Raw genomic sequence first — 18,742 nt, forward strand, 5'->3', positions numbered from 1 at the left:
TATTTTTTTAATATCAATAGAATCAAACCAATTAATTATGCTGATCTGCCTCAGCTGAGGATTCAGCTAATGTGCTATCAGACTAATGTGTTTAGACTTAATTTTAAACATAGCTGTAAAACATGAAGTTCTGAAGCAGAGGCTCTTAACATACAGGTCTTCAGTTACATCATACAGCTGTAGCTATCTATCCTTTCTTATTGCCAACCCAGGGGACTCCAAACTGAGAATGAATATTGTGTGAAGGGATTTAGGATTTCTCTGCATTAGAGAACACAATCATTACACATTCTTTTCTAATGTACAGTGAAATATTAATAAGCAATAAAAACTGGTAATCAAGAAAGGCAGTGGGTTTTTTGCCCTCAAGAAGTAAGATTTTGTGCAAGCTATTACCAGATGTGGGACCTTTTAAAATTTTTGTTTATTTACAAATTTATTCTCCAACTTTTAGTTAGTCCTAAACTACTGTTGTTTACAGAGAGCATCATCTCAAAGTGAATTAAAGCTTAAGTCTGAATCATGCTCATGACTTGCACTCCAATGAAATCAGGGTTTAAAAAAAAAAAAACCAAAACCAAACAAACCACAAACATGTTTCATCAGAGCCATAGCAAATCTAATACTGTCTTATAAATAAAACAAAACATAAAGATGATACACAATCCGAAAATACTTAAAAGAGCTCAATGCCACTGATGTTCAGGGCAGTGTGGAAGTCTGCAGTATTCTTCAAAGTTTTTCTTAAAGAAAGTGATCGTGAAAATGCATCAAATAATTTTTGCAGTATTTTCTTCTGCATTTATATATATATATACACACATCCTTAAGAGACAGCTATCAGCAGCAAAAACAGAGGTTGGAGACACACAGGTTTGTAGAAACCTATCAAAACCCAACTGAGCTTCCAATTAAAAGCAAATTTTAAAACAAAGTGGTCATGTTATATAATTCTAAGGCTTATTTTAGGACATTATTTTAAAAGAATTTTTCAGGGAAAGATTCCTTTTTGGATAATGCCAATACAGTGCCTTTGTCAAATAATTCTTTGACAAAAAATGTATTACATTACAAATAAGCCTGTACAACTTGAATTAAAGATTAAAAAAGCTAAATAGTAGTTACATACCAGCTTTATACGATATGGTGTTGGTTTTTGCCACAGACTTTTTATAACATAAATATACTGCTGAGCCCCACTGTAAAACAAAAGAAATTATTGGATTACATGATGAAGTATAACAAAGACGTAACAGAAAAAAGTGGAGGAAAACCTCCTCATCCTTGTTTACAAAGAACCATAATCTACACGCAAAAGTACAAAGCATTAAGATATAGGAATTTTGGGCCTGCTATACTATCCTTTCTGACAATGGCCACAAACATGTAACTGAAAGAAAAGTACTGTGTTAGCTCTGAGCTAACCAATCCACGGCAGGCATCAGCCTGACCTCTAAAACAGAGCTGGTTTATAGACTGAAGCATGACATCCATAAATTCTTCTCCAAAACGTTTGTTACCACAACTACAGAATTTTAAGTACGATTATCATCCATGTAAATATTCAAACCTTTCTCCACTTTGTTAAACTTATGGCTTAAAGGTATATATAGACAGATATATATACATACAAGCACACATTTATGAATATATACATACACAGAGTGCAATATTTCTGTTATTAACTACATTTGTGTATTACTTTAATACTTAATTTTCTTTTGTGCCTGCATTTTTATTTTAATCACACTAATCTTTAAGCCCATTCCCTTATTCTACCTGTGATTTCATAGTCTGCAGCACAACATCATAGTTTTTGCAGCTTCTAAACAACAACTTCCTTTCTGGCATTGTTAATGTTTCAAAATATTTTTGAAGTTCTCCATTTCTGGACATGAGAATAAAGAACATGGAAAGCCACAGAACAGAAAAGACCAGCAACCTTTAAGGGCACACAAAGCTTTTATAAATGGGAGAAAGATAATAATAATTTCCACAAGACAGCACTCCCATAACCCAGTCAATACAGGGACTGGTAGAACTGAAAAATCCATTTGTTAATGTCTACAGGCATTTATTTAAAAACAAGTACAGATCAATTTCCATGATCTTTTTGCATGATACTACTCGCATACGTGGCCAGCATCCTCACCAGCATGCTGACTTCTGAGAACCCTGCAAGAGTCAGCACATAAGGCTGCAGATTCAACTAGGAGACACCTAAATATTAAGTTCTGCAAAACAAAGTGCTGCGACACCTGTGTATTTTAGCAGGTCTAGCTTTGGAACTATGTTAAGCATTTAAACAGGCTTACAGTCAACAGCATCCAACACCATTCACATGCAACTTTCTTCAGAGAAAAAGTCTGTGAAACTACTGAGAATGATGTTTATAAAATAGCATTGTAAGTAATGGAGAGTTTAAAAACAAAACAGAAGCCAGTTGTTACATACAGAATTCCCATCACAATAGTAAAATCAGTGTCAGAAACAGCTGCGTCTGTAAAACCTCCAGTTATACACATGGTGACACAACAGGTTCTTAAGGATTAATTCAAAGCTGCTGAAGTCAGCATTTCCAAGTCAGCACTAAAAAGACTTTTTGCTCCAAGACTTCCAAAAAGACTTTGTTCCAAGCAGGAACACAGAAATGCAATCCTCCAACTCTTCAAGATTTGATTTATCTTTGGAGACTGCTTATCAAAATTTTTCACCAGCTACTCTGAGAACTGTTACAAATACTCCACAAACATTACATCATTGAATATCAAGTATTCAAAATCCAGATTTTGAATCTTACCATACTATTATTAAGATTCTTGTCAACCTTGCAGAATGTATGTGGAGGGGTTTCTCCTTTACTTGGTATGATTATACATATATCCGTAACAGCCAACGTGTTTTGTGTCATGTTTTCGGATGCTCTTCGGTAAGTGATGTACACTCTTTGTGATGAGGCACTGCCACTAATATTAGCAGGCCGACCATATGGAGTAGTTTGAATTATTTCACAACCTTGCTTTACTCTTTCTTTCCCATCATATAAAACCCTAGTTAAAATGGGATGAACAAAAGTCAGAAGGCACATTTTTTTTTAAACACTTTCAATACTAATACTATACTAAGAATTATAACTGAATAGTATTAATTTAACAGCAGCTCTTGTCTCATCTCTGATCAAAACATTTTTACTGACAAGTTCACATCACATTACATCAAACTGCATTCTGATAGAAAAGCTTTGTGATGAAACCATACTAGTTTTCCTCATGTATAATTGCTTTTAAGTGTTTTCTTTACTGCAAAAGTGTTATTTTCAATTCTATTGAAGATTTATTGCCTGATCCTAAGAACGTCGTAAACTCACCTCTTTTCAATCTGTATTAAATAGGTTAAGCATCTTATCTCAACCCAAATATATACACTGAAAATTATAAATGGCTTTGAAAACTCCAAAACGCGAAGGATTACAGTTGTCATTAAAATCCACTCAGCATGCATTTTTCCTACCATACCAGGTTACAGTATGCTCAAGTCAACAAATATCTTCCAAGTATGGTATTTCAATAAACCTGCTTTATTTGCTCATCAGTCAAATAAAACTGCCGAAATCACCTACTAGAACAGAAAAAACACTCACCCCAAATCAGTAAGTGGGGGCTTATCCCTTCCTCTGCGATAACAAAGGTATATTTGTGGTCCTACAAGACTGCCATTATTGAGATCTGCAGACAGTCCTGAGGGAGTAACATCTATGCATTTATATCCCTGGGGAACTTCCTCCCCCAGAGATTTATTAAGTACTGTTACATCTGTAATAGGTTCTTTTGGTTTAGCGATTTTATGGCAAGCATCATTGAAGTGGATTTCTTCCTCTAGTGGTTTGGAAATATCTGTTAATCCTGCGACAACAAAGTAGTCAGCAACACGAGCCCCTTTGTCTTCCATCTTCCATTACAAGACGTTATAACTGCTAAGAAAGAAATACATATCAGTATTTTTAAAGGCAATTATAAGATACCAGAAATAATAAAGTTATGTTTATTTTTAAAAACAGAAAATTTGCAATAATATAAGTGAAAACACAATAGAAGAATACAAAAGAAATAGAGAGATCCATCATCAGATCATGTAATATTTTTCAATTGTAATCACAATCTTTCCAATTTGGAATTCTGAGCCACAATCATGCGAGTTAACAATTAACTCTTGGAATGGAAAACCAAGTAGCCTCTTTTTGCTAACTTACACACTAGGGTAGCTGAACCAACAGGTACAGTAACAGCAAAATACTGTGTAAAGTTTTAGAAATAGTTCACTACTTAAAGCTCATGGCTGAGCCAAAAAGTAGTTCTCATGTATTTTGCATATATCCTATTACTGCACTCTGTTCACCATGACAATGAATCTTCTAAGGCATGATCTGTAGTTAATTTGCTTCCTGAATATTAAACATACATGCAAAGGCTGTCTTGATTATTCTAAAGATACAACTATAATATTTGCAGCCATGTCACCCTATAAGATTTTACATCAGATACCAAGGCCAGATCTTCTTGGAGTATTTTTGCAGGCTAAAAGTTGATACCCTTTTATTTTATAATGTTTTGGGGCTCAGATCCTTGATATACAACCCATCCACTGCCAGCAATATACCAGCTTTTACACAAAGCATTTAAACTGAATCAACTTCAACAGACTACAGACCATTGTGAAACAAAAACATTCAAGACCACATGAAGTTTTTCGTAATGAAAAGGAATACAGTCCTGCTGTTCCAGCCAAATTTTGTTGGGAAATTACATTCTTTCTTCCTGGAACATATTGATAAAAAAATTCTTTACATATGAATTCTTTCTGTATAGTGGGTTTTTTGCAGTTTGCTACCAATGGTGTAAATTAAATTCAGCACAGGACAAAGTAACATCTGTAGGATGAAAAGATAGCCTTGCAAACAATGCAGGGCACTACCTATCAGGAGATTCAGTTTCCTCTTTGTCAGAGACTCTTGAATACCTTTGCAAGTCACTTAAACCCCATGTCTTATTTCATAGCTTGATTTTGCAAATAAAGAAAATACTTTCTGCGCTGTCATGGAACATTGAGAAATACGCTAAAAATGTTTATCTAAGTCACCCATATGTGCTGGAACCTTGCTAAGTAGCCTCAGGAAGTTTACTCTCATCAAGTTCCAGACTTTTTAAACCAAACAAGCTATTTAAAACTCCCTTTTGTTGAATTAATTTTGTTTAGGTGTAAAATTTTATTGCAAGAGAAACCATTACAACACATTTCAAGAGCTTGCTAACATTCAGAAACTCAACACACAATTTAAAACAGTTTAAGTGGTTGGTACAAGACTTCAGTTTTCATGCCACCTTTATTCCAGTTGCTTTATCTCCCTTTATTTTTTGCTCTAGGTAGCAAGTATTAAGCCTTATCAAACTTCATACCGTCATGATTCTTGGATTTTACCAACAAATCTTCATTAAAACAAGCAAAATAAATTTGGACATTTCTCACTGGTAATTAGGGAAATTATGTCCTAAATTGATACTGTGCATTTAATCAAATTGTTTCAAGCTGACCTGAGATTTCCAGCACCAATCCCTGCTCAGGAAGGAAGAATGTCAGCCTGTGCCTGACCACCACTATGAACCTCATCCACCAGTGCAAGAAACATAATTCCATCTTCCTGCTCTTATTTTGTAGGTTGTTTGTATTTTGCTGGAGTAACTTACTTGACTAGCTTCTAAAGTCACAAGGGAATGAATAACAGTTTTTATTTTAAGGTTATTTACATTATTCAAGAAAACACCAAGAAAACTCCCCAAAGTATCGAACCTTTATTTCTTTCTATATGGTTAATAAGCAATATGGGACACTTTATAACACATGATTACTGGGAAACAATCATCAACATACAGCAGCGTAACAGTTTGTAAATAACTGCTCAGCCCGTTTTCTGAGAGAAGAGAGAATGCAGTTAGAAAACTAAGCTTAATTTAACCTAAATTCAGTTATTTCAAAAACATCTGGAACATGTTACTCAACTAGCAGTATATGAGAGTAATAACTACAAACTCAAACTTCTCCTTGAATGATATATCCAAAGACACACAAATTCGACCACTGCATATGCTGCCTATTATTTCACTGTACATCTGGCTTCAGCTAATCCAGAATAGGCTAGCAACAAATGCATGGAGAGATAAAGAAGTTTCATAAAGCATCTTTAAACTCTAACATAAGACCAAACACTAACATCTTTTAGCTAACACGACTTAAGTTCTAAATATTTTGTAACATTAACAATTCTCTGTAAACTTAACTATAGTACACTACATTTTAACTATCATGAAAACTTTCTATCTTTATCAACCAGCACTCACTCTAAATCAATGGATAAGCTGTAACAGTTTTTTTTAAAGCTACAATACACTGGGCAAGCATTTGCTCTTAAGTTAAAAAAAAAAATACATATTTATGTATATATGTACAAATATATATATGTATATATAAGCATAAGAAGTTGCTTTTAAAAAGTATCATCTGAAAATGCATCAAGATATATAGAAAGAAAAAAATGAATACTTCATAACATAGATCAGAAAAGAGCTATGGTCAAAGACTGCTCAGAAGGTAGAAGGGGATGGAGATATATATATATATATAAAAACCTCAAAATGTTCCTCAAAAACTGCTGAGGAAGAACAGACTGGCTAAGTAAAAGCTACCAACCAAGCAATTTAAACTCAACACTTACCCCATCATAAGCTCTGGTGAACAAGTTTTCAATTAAAAGACTTGAGAAGAGAGAAGGTAAACTGAAAGCTGGCTAAGTCTTGCACTGTTGTGTATGAAAAATGTCCCATAACCATAGGGTCAGTACAAAGCAGCAGAAACACTACAAAACTGAACTTTGCCTTAAAGATTCTGAGTTAGAAAAGTATTAAGTTTTGTTTTGTTCCTTTTCTCATTAGCATTATTGCACAAAACCACACCAATTTCTGGACTGCTTCACAACACCTTTTAAGCTGAAAGGAAAACAATATTTTAGTAATCAAAAATTATACAAACTATAACTTCAGTGTATTAGCAGCACGCTATTGCAGTTTAATTAGGCAAGACACATTACAAATAAACAGAAAGATATATATACATTATACTGAAGAATCATACCTATCTCACAATTTAAGCCTCACTATTAATTATTTCATATTAAGTTTATATCAAAAGTCTTAAATTCAAACATTCATTTATCCCCAAAGGTACTTTCAAGAAAAACTGGGACAAGCTCTCCTCATTTAGACCCAGTTAAAATTAGAATCCCCTACATAAAAACACCTGCTATCACACAAATTTGCTTCCTAAGGTTATAGCAAGTAATATACAAGTCAGCAAGACTTTCATATTTTAATGCAGCTTTTACAGAAGGGAGAAAAAAAAAGGCCTAGCTCATGATGCATGATCCCTTCAGATCTTTGCCTTCTGGTACAAAGGTTTACAGCTAAAAATGGGATAAAATGCAGAAGATATCAAAACAATTCAGTGATGTTTTATTCAAGCTGACTTAGACTTTACTCAAATTTTCAACATCTCTTTACTGTGAGAGGAGATTTATGCAAACTTTCTGTTAACAGACCCCAGAAAGAAGGTATATAATGTGAGCTAATCCAGTGACAAATAATCATTCTGTGAAAAGCAGTTTCACATAAACAGATGAATCTGAATAATTTCTGTAGAAACTCTTACCATTAAGGTATTCCAAAGCATGTTATAATTATATACATCACACAGTACTGCAAGTCAACTTCCATGGAAAAACAAAACAAAACAAAAACAAAAAACAAAAAACAAACCACAACAGAAACAAAGTCACACTGAACAAGAGTGTTGCTTGAAGCAGCAGGTTCCAGGTAAAGTTCAGCAACATTAATAGTGCCACACTGAGAAGCAGCTACTATTGCTTCTCTACACTTCAGTCATATGGGGACAAAAGGCTGCACTTTGAAAGACAATGCCATGGGATCATAAACATAACCTCTTACAGAAGTCCCTAGAAACAAGTGCAATATATGGTCTTTGAGCCATCTCATAACAATCATTTTTAATGGACTGCATATAATTAATATCACTATAAATTAAACACCATAAACATCAGTAAGAAACAAAACACCCTTGCAAATAGCAAGCTGACTTGTAAGAACACATTAAAAACACACACAGACTTTGCAGATCATGACTATATAAATGTGGGACAAAAGAGGGCTTTTTGCCATTTCTAAAAACATGGGAACAGGGGAAACATAATTCTGCCACAGATCCACAAACTATTAGCTTAATTACTTTGCTGAAACACAAAGGGTAAACTCAGTTTCATTGTTTATTAAATTAGTTTAATATCATTGTATTTCTTCATAAACATTTAGGAAATACTTATTAATAGTTTTCACTGTCTAACTGTCACCGCTGTTGTAATTCATAAGTGCTGGCATTTTAGCAACTGTGCAGAAGAGATTAATCTGAAAAATTAGCTTTGTGATCTAACACTATAGATCTATTGCTGCTGCAAAGTGCAAAACAATCTGCTATTATGAGAAAGGTGATCAGGAGGTTGACAGGAGTTCCATGTAGCTGACCCTTTTGTGATAAAATATTGGTGGCACTTAGACCTAACTCTGAATTAAAAAAGTGGAGCATACACACTAGTTTTTTCTATTTGTTATAAACTATCCACAACTCTCATATAGAAAGCAAATAAAAATTGAAAGGCATGATTTTATACCAGCTCACATATTTTCAAATAAAACAACTAAATCAGTGTCCAAGCTTTTTTAACAGATCACATTTTTCATTCAAATACTGTAAGAGGGAAGTATGCATCAGCTTTTTCCCCATCACATGACCAGAACTAATGCGGATGTGCTGTATATTCCATCTGTGCAGCAGCAACAGGCATGATGCTTCCTGAATTACAGAGTTTACTATAGATGCGCTACACCATTTCCAAGGAAAAAAAATACTGATATAACTCATACAACCTGCTCCTACCCACAGACTTTTGTAGAGGTAACTTGTAGGTGGGCTGCAGACCAGAAGAACTGCTCTAGCAGTGCCAGCTTCTTTCAAGGAGCCAGCTTTCCCAGATAGCAAAAAGGGTTTACTTGTACACTTGCATGTACAAGAGATATGTGACCTGGGAAAGATAGCAGTAAGGACCATCCGACTTCATTAGAACAGTTTAGCCAGCCCATCTCTGGCAGACACAACTGCCTTGCAATCTTTTGATCTTCCTTGTCTTCATTCCCATTCCTTCCTGCATTTTCCTTTGGGAATATTAAATTGCTTATTAATTTCAGCTCCTTAAGTCCATTAGCTGTCTAAAGCAGGTGACATTTTACTTTGCTAGCCTGACTCCAAAGAGACATTCTGATTGTAAATAAGGAACAAATGTCTCCTAGTGTATGTTGGAAACCAGTGCAGCGCTCAGCAACGCACCTTTTTTAAAACAGTTCAAAGCTTTATTAAAAATGGTAAATTTTTTTTTTAAAGCATTCATCATATAATCACATTCCAAGAACTTCCTTCCTTTGAAGATGCATGAAAAGTAGATGAATAGACAAGACAAATCAGTGACCAATTTTTTAAAATTGCCAGTGAAGTTCTAACAGCCCCTAGCATTTCAGTCTCATTATGTGTACTGCTGCATTAACCTGTTGAAGTATGCTGCCAACACACAGAAATGTGGCTAGTCATGCAAGAGCAAGATGAAGTTAACTGGATCAGTCAGTCCTGCTATGGCCACTCAGAACCATTTCTCAGCCGTGACACTGCACAAATCACATGAGAGCTCAACGGCCTAAAGAACATGTGAATAACTGCAGTTACCCAGGGAAAAACCTTCACCCCATCCCTGTTGCCTGGCAAAAGTGACAGACAAGCCTTTTTTCCCCAGTATTTTCTTCATAGCAAGCAAACAGTCCTGGGAACAAAGCAGAAGCACCTCAAATATCACAGGAATTCTCTAAAGTCAGACAGAACACAAGCCTTTTGAAAACTCTTTCAACGTGTTCCCTACCTTTTCATCATGGCATTGTTTCTACACTTTGCCTCTGTTGCTGTTAGCCAGGCTTTAACATAGACTTCTTGTTAAAGTTTCATTCCCTATAGAGACAATAAAACCAAAAATTAAACAATGTACGTATTTGTTGAAACTTACTGCACACTCCACTGCACCAGTCACATTAAATGAACATTGTGAATTGTTGTAGGACTGGCTAAGACAACGTTACGTCACAACTGTTAAAAAAGTGTATAAAACCAGATTTTAAACTTAAGAAACAAAATATCAAGTTTTATGCTGCATTGATATAAGAATGTAAACAACATAATACATTTAATGCTTTAAAGAAACAAAATCAAAGAATGGTTGAGCCAGCCACTTTAGATTATTTCAACTCTTCCACTATTTTCTGATAATAAATACCTTCCACCTATTCATAGAAGGTGTTAGCCAGCTATGAAAGTGCCTTTTTAGCTCAATAACCTTTCAAAGTCTACTTTAAAACATTTTTCCTCTTTGCAAGATTCTGATAAAGCAGATCCTTCTCATTCCACAATCAGCAATACACAGGTACTTTTCCATCTAGCCACCTTACTCCAATTCCCCATGCTTGCAGTTGCAGTCTTCTTGCCATTTACTGTCACAGTTCACTGTTTTTCTTCAGATATGGTATACTCAGCTTGTAAATACTAGTATGACCACTTTTAAACATTGGTATGACCATAGGCAGCTTGAGCTTGTGTTTTACACTGAGGCATGTGCAAGCTAGGCAGCCTGTGCTACAGTTAAGCATTTTGAAGCAACAGCTTTCCACCATGGGATCGAGGAGAATACCTCACTGGAGACACTCTCAGACTTCAATCTCCCAGAATGACTCATTATCATCAGCAAGGCTGTAGTCAAAAATAAACTTTGTCTAAATGAGGCTTCTATTTGCCAAGACTTGGAGAACACTCTTAGAATATTACTGTGAGAAGACTTTAGAAAACAAAGTGTAACATAAGCAAGGCCGGGAAGAAACACATCTTAGGAGGGTTTATGCAAACCATGCAAGATTCATTCCTGAAGTGGAAAAATTGGGGGAAAAAATTCGACACTAGATTATCAGAGTTATATTTTTTGGGACGACAAAGTTCAAGGTTCTGTTCATAACTGTAAAGTACAAGACAACTTATTTCAGATCATGCAGAAGCAATCAGCACTATTAGTTCATTACTCCTATAGCAAGGAATGAGGAGGTGACAGCCTAGAGAGTGAACCTGGCCCCTGGTGCCAGTCTTTCTAATCCATACAGCACTATGGACTAGTACCAGTTAAAGTCAGTCAATCTCTACTAACTGACTTTAAACATTTTTACACCAGACTACACAGCAAGAGAGCTTGCAGCAGTAGCACTGCACTTTCTTGTCTATAACCTGATCTGTAAAATAAAGTTTCCAGGAGCATCAGAAATTATAATTTCAGGGATTCACCTGCAGACCTCAAGCACAGCTGCAAAAAGTCTAAGAAATAAGCAGCATTAACACATGCATAATTTCCCCATGGACCCATCAAAAAACATCTTTCCTAGTCAACTATCTGGAAAGCCAATGAGAAGAGTTGAAGGAAAGAAAAAGAAAAATATACTTTTAAGCGTCACAAGGAACACAGCAAGAACCACTTCCAGCATACTTGCAGCTCTATTTCATAGTACTTGCAGCTTGTAGAATGTATTTACAACTAGTTTGTTGTCCTCCATCTATCAAGTAAAAGATCTACTTGTTCAAGAAACAAGGTGCAAAGGACCTACATTATTACCCCAATACAACTGGAACTTCTCATAGCATTTTTATTTTTAAGTAGGACATTGCCTATACTTCCTTTTCTTCTCGTTTCCTATTACTACAGTTAAACAAATGACAGCAACAGAGAAAGTTACTAACAAATAGAGTTAAAGTAATCAACTGCATTACTTTTTAGACACTATTGCACACATCTGCACTCAATAATGTTAGACAATGCAGTAATTAACAAGGAGCCACTAGACTCCACTAAGCTCCCTTTGGTGCTGCATCAATAGTAGTACTAGTGCTAAGAAACATATTGGCATATAGAAAAACAAAACAAGAAAAACCCCAACACTGTTCTGCCCCTGCATCACTGGGCTGGAATCGCTGTCAAGCATTTTGCAGGCCCATTCACACTCATCTGTACCAACTCATGGTTAACATACTCTGATCCAAACAGCTGAGGAGATAATCAAGAGAGCTCAGAAAACCTGGCAACAAAGGATGTCTAAAGAGGTGCCCGGAAACAGCAAAGCGCTGTATAAGAGTGCAGGGACAGAACACAAGACCATGAGTTTGGGAGCAGAAAATAGGAATGCAGGCCAAGAACTGAGGGACAAGCAGATTTGTTCAGCAATGACTAGGAAAAAAGAAAAATTAGGCTTAAATTCAGAGGCTAATACAGATTCAGTGGGATTGCTACAGTCAACGAGCAAGAACTAGCCATCTAGAGTATCAAAGCTTAGAGGAGGAAGCAGAGTAACTGGCAGAGAGAAGGCAGGAAGGAACAGACTTCACCCTGAGGGAGAGATCAGGCGTTTTCTACTTCTTCTATGCTTTCCACCATCATTCACCAAGTCTTCTATTTGTTTGTTCTTCATTGTCCTTTTCTGTCTCAATAAAATCAAAGCATTTACTGAGAGGGTCTAACAAGGCACAGGCTGCTTACGCATTCATTACAGTTGTGCCACAGCAAAATCCCACAATATTCAACCCTGTCTACAAAAATTCAAGAAAGTGATGTTCAAGTATCCCACGAGATTCATGGCAGAGACAAATCTTAACAAGGCCAGTTTTAAAACTTACACTTTTCTTTCTAGATTACAGTATTTATGGCCAAAAAGCACAACCAAATAATGGAAACAATTTCTGAAGTACAACTGTGTTTGTAGGGAGGGGATGCAGAAAACAATTTACAGCAAATAAGGGGGAGGGAAGCCAAGGTAAGCACTATAAAATGTAAATATTACTTCATCCAAAACACAGTTCAGGAGAGCAACTAGTCCATGTTTTTTGTACAACTACTTATTATATAACAACTTTTTAAAAGGAGAAGTCCCCCAAACCGAATGTTCCATTTTCCTTGGCACAGTAGATAAAGGCAAATGAAAGCAGCAAATCTTCCAATACTGAGCTTCAAACCCAAAATCTGTCACTGAAAATGTCAAAGTGCATCAACCAGGAGTGACAGAAGTGGCCTGCTTTCACCCAGCCATGTTTGGACACACGTGCCAACCTCAGTTTAGTTTTGAAGCCATTCTCTACCCAAATTAATTTTTTTAATTCGTGGTGTGGTAGAGGGAAAGACAGGTGGGAATTGTTTGTAACTTTTTTTGCTACATTTAAAAATACACTTTCATTGTGACTTAGAACATTTGACATGCTTTTTTTTCCTCTGGCCAGCAAAAGTGTCCTGTAAGGTAAGAAAACTGGACCCAGCCATGCTGCAAGTTACAGACACCCCGTGGATGACATGCATAGACTGCAACTGCAGGGCTGTGGCTGCTGTTTGCAGGTGATCTACACCACACTGGAAAGGTTTAATGGAGAGATAACACTGACTAATACCTCCCTCATCTCGTAAATCTCCAGTTAGCAACATGTTCATCATCTACCCCACAGAAAAGTAAGTGTGAATGTACTGCTACCAGTTCAGCTACAAATATATCTATCAACTAACAGGTATTGCTGTGACAGTTTCCTAGCTAGGTTAGCTAGCAAAGCAATATAAAGCAGCATTAGGGTATCTCCCCAATAATCACAGTAAATTAGCTGAAGTGCAACAATATGCTAAGGTAACTACTGCTTCAGGATTCCAAAGCCAGCTCAAAATACCTCTTTGTAATGTAGAGCAGACATCTTAAAACCCCTTCCCCAACTTTTGGACTAAAATTATTAAATAACCACACCCTTAAAAGAAAGGCTGGAGTGTACCGAGTAAGGGAGAGTCACATTAAGTGCTAAATATTACAAGAAAAGTACTCACAGAAGGGTTTACCTCTGGCACTCTACATAACGAAGCCTTCACTGTCCTGAATAGGAGTTCAGCATACAAGGTAACTACAAAGTTGTACAATTTGTTAGAACACTGCTCCTGTACCAGGATTTAACTGACAGCACTGTGCTGAGTCTGATTACTTTTGCACTTGCAGGATCTGGACAGAATTGCCTCTTTCACTGTAATTTTAATAGTCAAAATATCATGCAGACAAACTTGTTGACAGAAGCTACCGGAGCTGGACCAGATCCTGATCTTGGTTGTACAGCTAAGAATAATTCCTTAAGGCCACAAGTTTCTTCTGAAGCTCAAGACAAAACCAAAACTCAAGAGTCCAGCCCACAATGCCCTTTTCTTTGTTTGCATCATGCTTGCACACAGAAAAAAGTGGGGGTTTCCTCTTGGGACTTTTTCATTTGCATATATGTACATATAACTTACACAACACACTTACTGCTTGTCTACTTTTATTTCAGATGGCTAAATTGAAATAATTAATTGGTATTAATGATTTTTTTTCTGAGCCAAATTTTTAAAAGTCAAATTTTACAGTAAAAATTAAATAGCGAGGATATAATTGGCTAACTTACGTCTAACACCCCTCCTTACTCTTCACATCCTAATTTATACCATAGTTCCTCCTTCCCCCCCTCCCCCTTATTGTTTACTTCAACTTCACTCTATTTCAGCCTCTACAGTAACCCCGTATCTAACATATGAAAGTACAATTTGAAAAGGTAAAAATATGCCATTTAAAAGAGCAGGGCCAACACTTTCTGAAGTCTTTCGTTTCCACTTCTCTTCCACAATTTCCTCCTAGTACTGTTTCTGAGCTCTTTAGGGAACTACCAATAACTACTTCTGCATTATAGACTACTACTAAAATGACTGCTATAGATCAAACCTCTCAGCATCACTGCCTCACATAGCCTTCACTGTACATTTTAATTTTGACTCTATAGTCTGTGGGGGCACTTTATAAACATGTAGATATCAGCAGAGTGTTTCCAGATCAGTCATAGACCAAGCTTCCAGACCAGGCATAGACTAAGCCTGAACTGAAGGATAGCAGAAAAGATCCAAGGCTTATTATGCAATATAGCAAAGAACCTTATTCACCTTAAGTAATTATTTGGTCAGTACCACTGCTAGAAATAGCTGATTTTAAATAGTTGAACAGTGGTGATGCATTCACTGTTTATACATATTCATCTCCTACCTGTTAGCTATTCTCAATTAAAGCAAGGCATAACTGGCTTTAGCTTGCAGAGGATTTGCAAAGATTTGCTGCTTTTAGTATGGCATAAAATTTCTATCATGATTTGTGCTCAAAGTAACAAATGTTATTTATATACAGAATTGATATATAAGGGAATAGATGCAGGGCCTTTTCTGTGCTCCTGCCTAAGACCACCCAGTGAGGCTACAGCAGAAGGATGAGGGACAACTACAACTCAGCCCTCTAAACTACACCTTTACCCTTGCTTTTTGTGCAAGCTCAACCTAAACTTTTTTTCAAAGGTGATAAATCTTTACAGGGTTTGGTTCTGGGTAAGGATTGTGAAGGGGGGGCAGGCTGTTTTTTGGTGGTGGGGTAGGTTTGGCGGGTTTTTTTGGACAGTCAGCATAAAAAATTTTTGAAATTTCAATACATCACAGAAGCTTGATTTAAACACTGTAACAAACAAGAGAATCATACTGGAAATACAGCAAACCACATAAATTGCATCGTATTTTGTTAAGGCACTTAAATAGAAATTATTTTGGTGTCTTTGTTTGATCCTTTCCCCCTCCTTTTTAAAAGTGATACAGTTCTTTCCAGGAAACTTCAGAACAAATATCTTAAATCCACGGCTACAGGTGTATCAAAACTTGAGCTACTGGAACCCTCTGTCAGACAGCAAGATAGGTGGAAGTCACCAATACCTCAAACATTATGTTTGAACAAGGTTACTAGGTTATATTAGTTTGTTTTTTTTTTAAAAAAAAGTCCATGTAAATTGTGCAACATTTTAGCCTCCAGATTTTTGGTCATGCCGACACCATATTTAAAAACTAAGGTCAAAGTTGAGTAAAGGACAATGGAATGAGGACTTCCTACAAGTCTTCATTTCGGGAGACATTTAAGATTGAGAAAGGTTTTGACTAAGTAGCTATTGTACTATGAATTTTCCACAACCTGCTTGTGTTTGACCACAAGTGCAACTGTTTCTACAGCCACTGTTATAAAAAGCATTTCAACCTACTATGACTTGCAAAACCAACTCCAGTTGCTAGGAAGTATGATGGAAATCAAAAAGGGATGTTGAATATTTAAGTGACACTGCAAATTTCTTTTTCCAGTTTTAAAACCTCAAGATTAACAAATCCCATCGTCATTATTCAGCTTGGTTTAGATATAGTCTTCCTCTTTTGAAGAGTCACAAGACAGTTTTCTCTAGCTATGACACACTACAGCAGGAATTTACCTAGAAATCAGTAAACCCTTCAATGCAAAATCCTGTAGATTAGAAATTGCCAGACTGGCTTCTGAACAGCGGTGCCTACAATTCCTTTGTAAGACTGACACAGAACAGCAGTATTAGTCAGACACCTTCCTGAGACAACCTCATTCTCTTTAGAGCACCAGCTAGGTTCTACTCTCTATCTTGCTACCTCCCCTTTCAAACACATATCTTAAACAGGACCAGGTTATTTACATTGTTTCTAATGCTTGACCTGAATCAGCTACGCTCACCTGAGCCGTATAGTATGTGCCAGACTATGTCAATATTTACACTTTTACTAACTAATAATTAACTCTGGCTACATAACTACAAAATTGCTAATATTGCCATTAACACATACAGAAATTCTATTAAGCACCATACCGGTGTTATATCCAAGTAAAGCATATACAGAACAAGCCGTTCACCAGGAAACGCAAACCTGCAACCACACTGCTACAAAAAGTATGAAAACTCATGTGTATGAACATCCTTAATACTGGAAAAACATTCCTAAGTAAACCTGCATTTTAAAAAAAATGGTCCTAGTGCCTTTTGGCTTACTGCTTGCAGAAACAGATCTTACGTTTTCTTCTACTTTCTAGTAAATTCACTGTTTAGAAGAGGCTATTGGCTAAACCTTGTTCCAAAGGAGCAGAAGCTGCTCATAAACTTGAGGAACAGTATCTCATCCAGCTGGACCCTTATTCTAGAAACATTATTTCTAGAATAAGTAAAACACATACATTACACAAGCTCTTAATGCTGTAGTGAAGCTTAATCTTTTTTGTCCTGTCAGGGCTCCATGCAATTTTCCCCTTCCCCAAAAGCTAACCACAAAAACTCTAATGCTTTATTTTTGATAATTAAACAATTTCAATGCCAAGTCACAATTACCCCTAGAAAACTTAGCTTCATTTACCAGATGCAGTTCCACTTTAATGTTCATTTTAAATGAGCTTACAGACTCCTCAATACTCTAAAAGCAAGACAGAGTTTCACCACTACTCTTAATGTATTAATTTTTTAAAAAGAAGAGAGAAATGGGAGACTCTTGCAAAGACTTGTATGCTAGACACACAAACCAGAAATAATCCATTTACTCCCTCTCGACCTTCCTTGGCTAGACTAACTCAATTAGTTTTCCTAAAGCACCACAGATACTTTTCAAGATTAAATATTTGTGTTTAATCATTCAGAAAGTGAAAGATTATGTACTGTAATGTAACGCTTTTTACGGAAACCTCTAGTTGAGCAACAGTTCCAGAAAAAATTGTGAAATGAAGTAAAAAGCTGTCTGGAACACCACACTTCTACTCAGTTAATTCAAAAAAAATTAAACTTCAGAACTAAGTGCCAAGTCAAGACCTCCTTTTCAGCAAATCAACATCCTCAGAGGCAGCACATTTTTAAACGCAGCCCGTTTGAAATTACTCCAGAGTAACAACCATCACTAGGAAGTTATTAAACATTATCATCACCCGGCCAGCAACTTATGCTACATGCAGACATGGTGACGGAACAACGATAAAAACGCCAGGGCTAATTTTTATCATCGTGTCCAGTGCATCGCATTAATCCAGGTATACAGTAACCCTGCCTGTGGGAGCCAAAGGCAAAGTCGCAATAAAGATAGGCGCGCACAAGGCTGAACGCTACCCCTGCCATTCCAGCTGACGCAGCGCACGCTGCGTGGAAAAACTGCACATTTATCTGGGGAACACACACCTCGGCCGAGCAGCTCTCCAAGCCCTCCGGCACGCTCCTGACCTGCCTCTGTAACATGGCAGGTCAGCAGGCACCGCTCAGTCGAGGCTCTCCGCCCTGAGGAGCGCCTGCCTCCGCGGCCCCGCAAGCCGGGCCGGGGCTGCGCTCCTCCCGGCCCGACCATCGCCGCGGCGGGGGGCTGGCGGGAAGCCTCGGGCCGACGGGGAAAAGGAGAAAGTTTCCCCCCCCTCCCACCGCGGCCCAGCGGAAAGTTACCGCCGCCCCTGCTCGTCTCTCAGCCCCTCGCCCGCCGGCGCCCGGCCTCCCTCGCCCCCGCCCGCTGCTGACAGCCAGGGCAGCCGCGGGCAGGCGGACGCCCCTTCCCCGCCGCCCCAGGGTCGCGATAGCGCCCGCCCCGCGATATCCCCTCAGAGAACCA

General features: G+C 37.2%; 1 protein-coding gene across 9 annotated transcripts in view; it reads right to left on the reverse strand.

Annotated features, from left to right (window-relative positions):
* Positions 1 to 18,351, reverse strand: part of DENND4A (DENN/MADD domain containing 4A) — a 63,024-nt gene extending 44,673 nt beyond the window's left edge. For 7 of the 9 annotated variants that reach the window (XM_010572076.1, XM_010572074.1, XM_010572072.1 and 4 more), the window contains exons 1-5: positions 18,325 to 18,351; positions 10,082 to 10,167; positions 3,641 to 3,970; positions 2,801 to 3,050; positions 1,130 to 1,199 (exon numbers count right to left, since the gene is read on the reverse strand). In XM_010572076.1, coding sequence (XP_010570378.1) covers positions 1,130 to 1,199; positions 2,801 to 3,050; positions 3,641 to 3,948 — 628 coding nt within the window. In that variant the 5' untranslated portion in view covers positions 3,949 to 3,970; positions 10,082 to 10,167; positions 18,325 to 18,351. Of the gene's footprint in view, positions 1 to 1,129; positions 1,200 to 1,779; positions 1,863 to 2,800; positions 3,051 to 3,640; positions 3,971 to 5,588; positions 5,610 to 10,081; positions 10,168 to 18,324 lie in introns of those variants that run through there. The other 2 variants (XM_010572073.1, XM_010572079.1) reach the window with 2 other exon arrangements.
* Positions 18,352 to 18,742: the final 391 nt, after the last annotated feature.

Source organism: Haliaeetus leucocephalus, unplaced genomic scaffold (assembly GCF_000737465.1).
Source record: "Haliaeetus leucocephalus isolate CR32 unplaced genomic scaffold, Haliaeetus_leucocephalus-4.0 Scaffold339, whole genome shotgun sequence".
Classification (NCBI taxonomy): Eukaryota; Metazoa; Chordata; class Aves; order Accipitriformes; family Accipitridae; genus Haliaeetus; species Haliaeetus leucocephalus.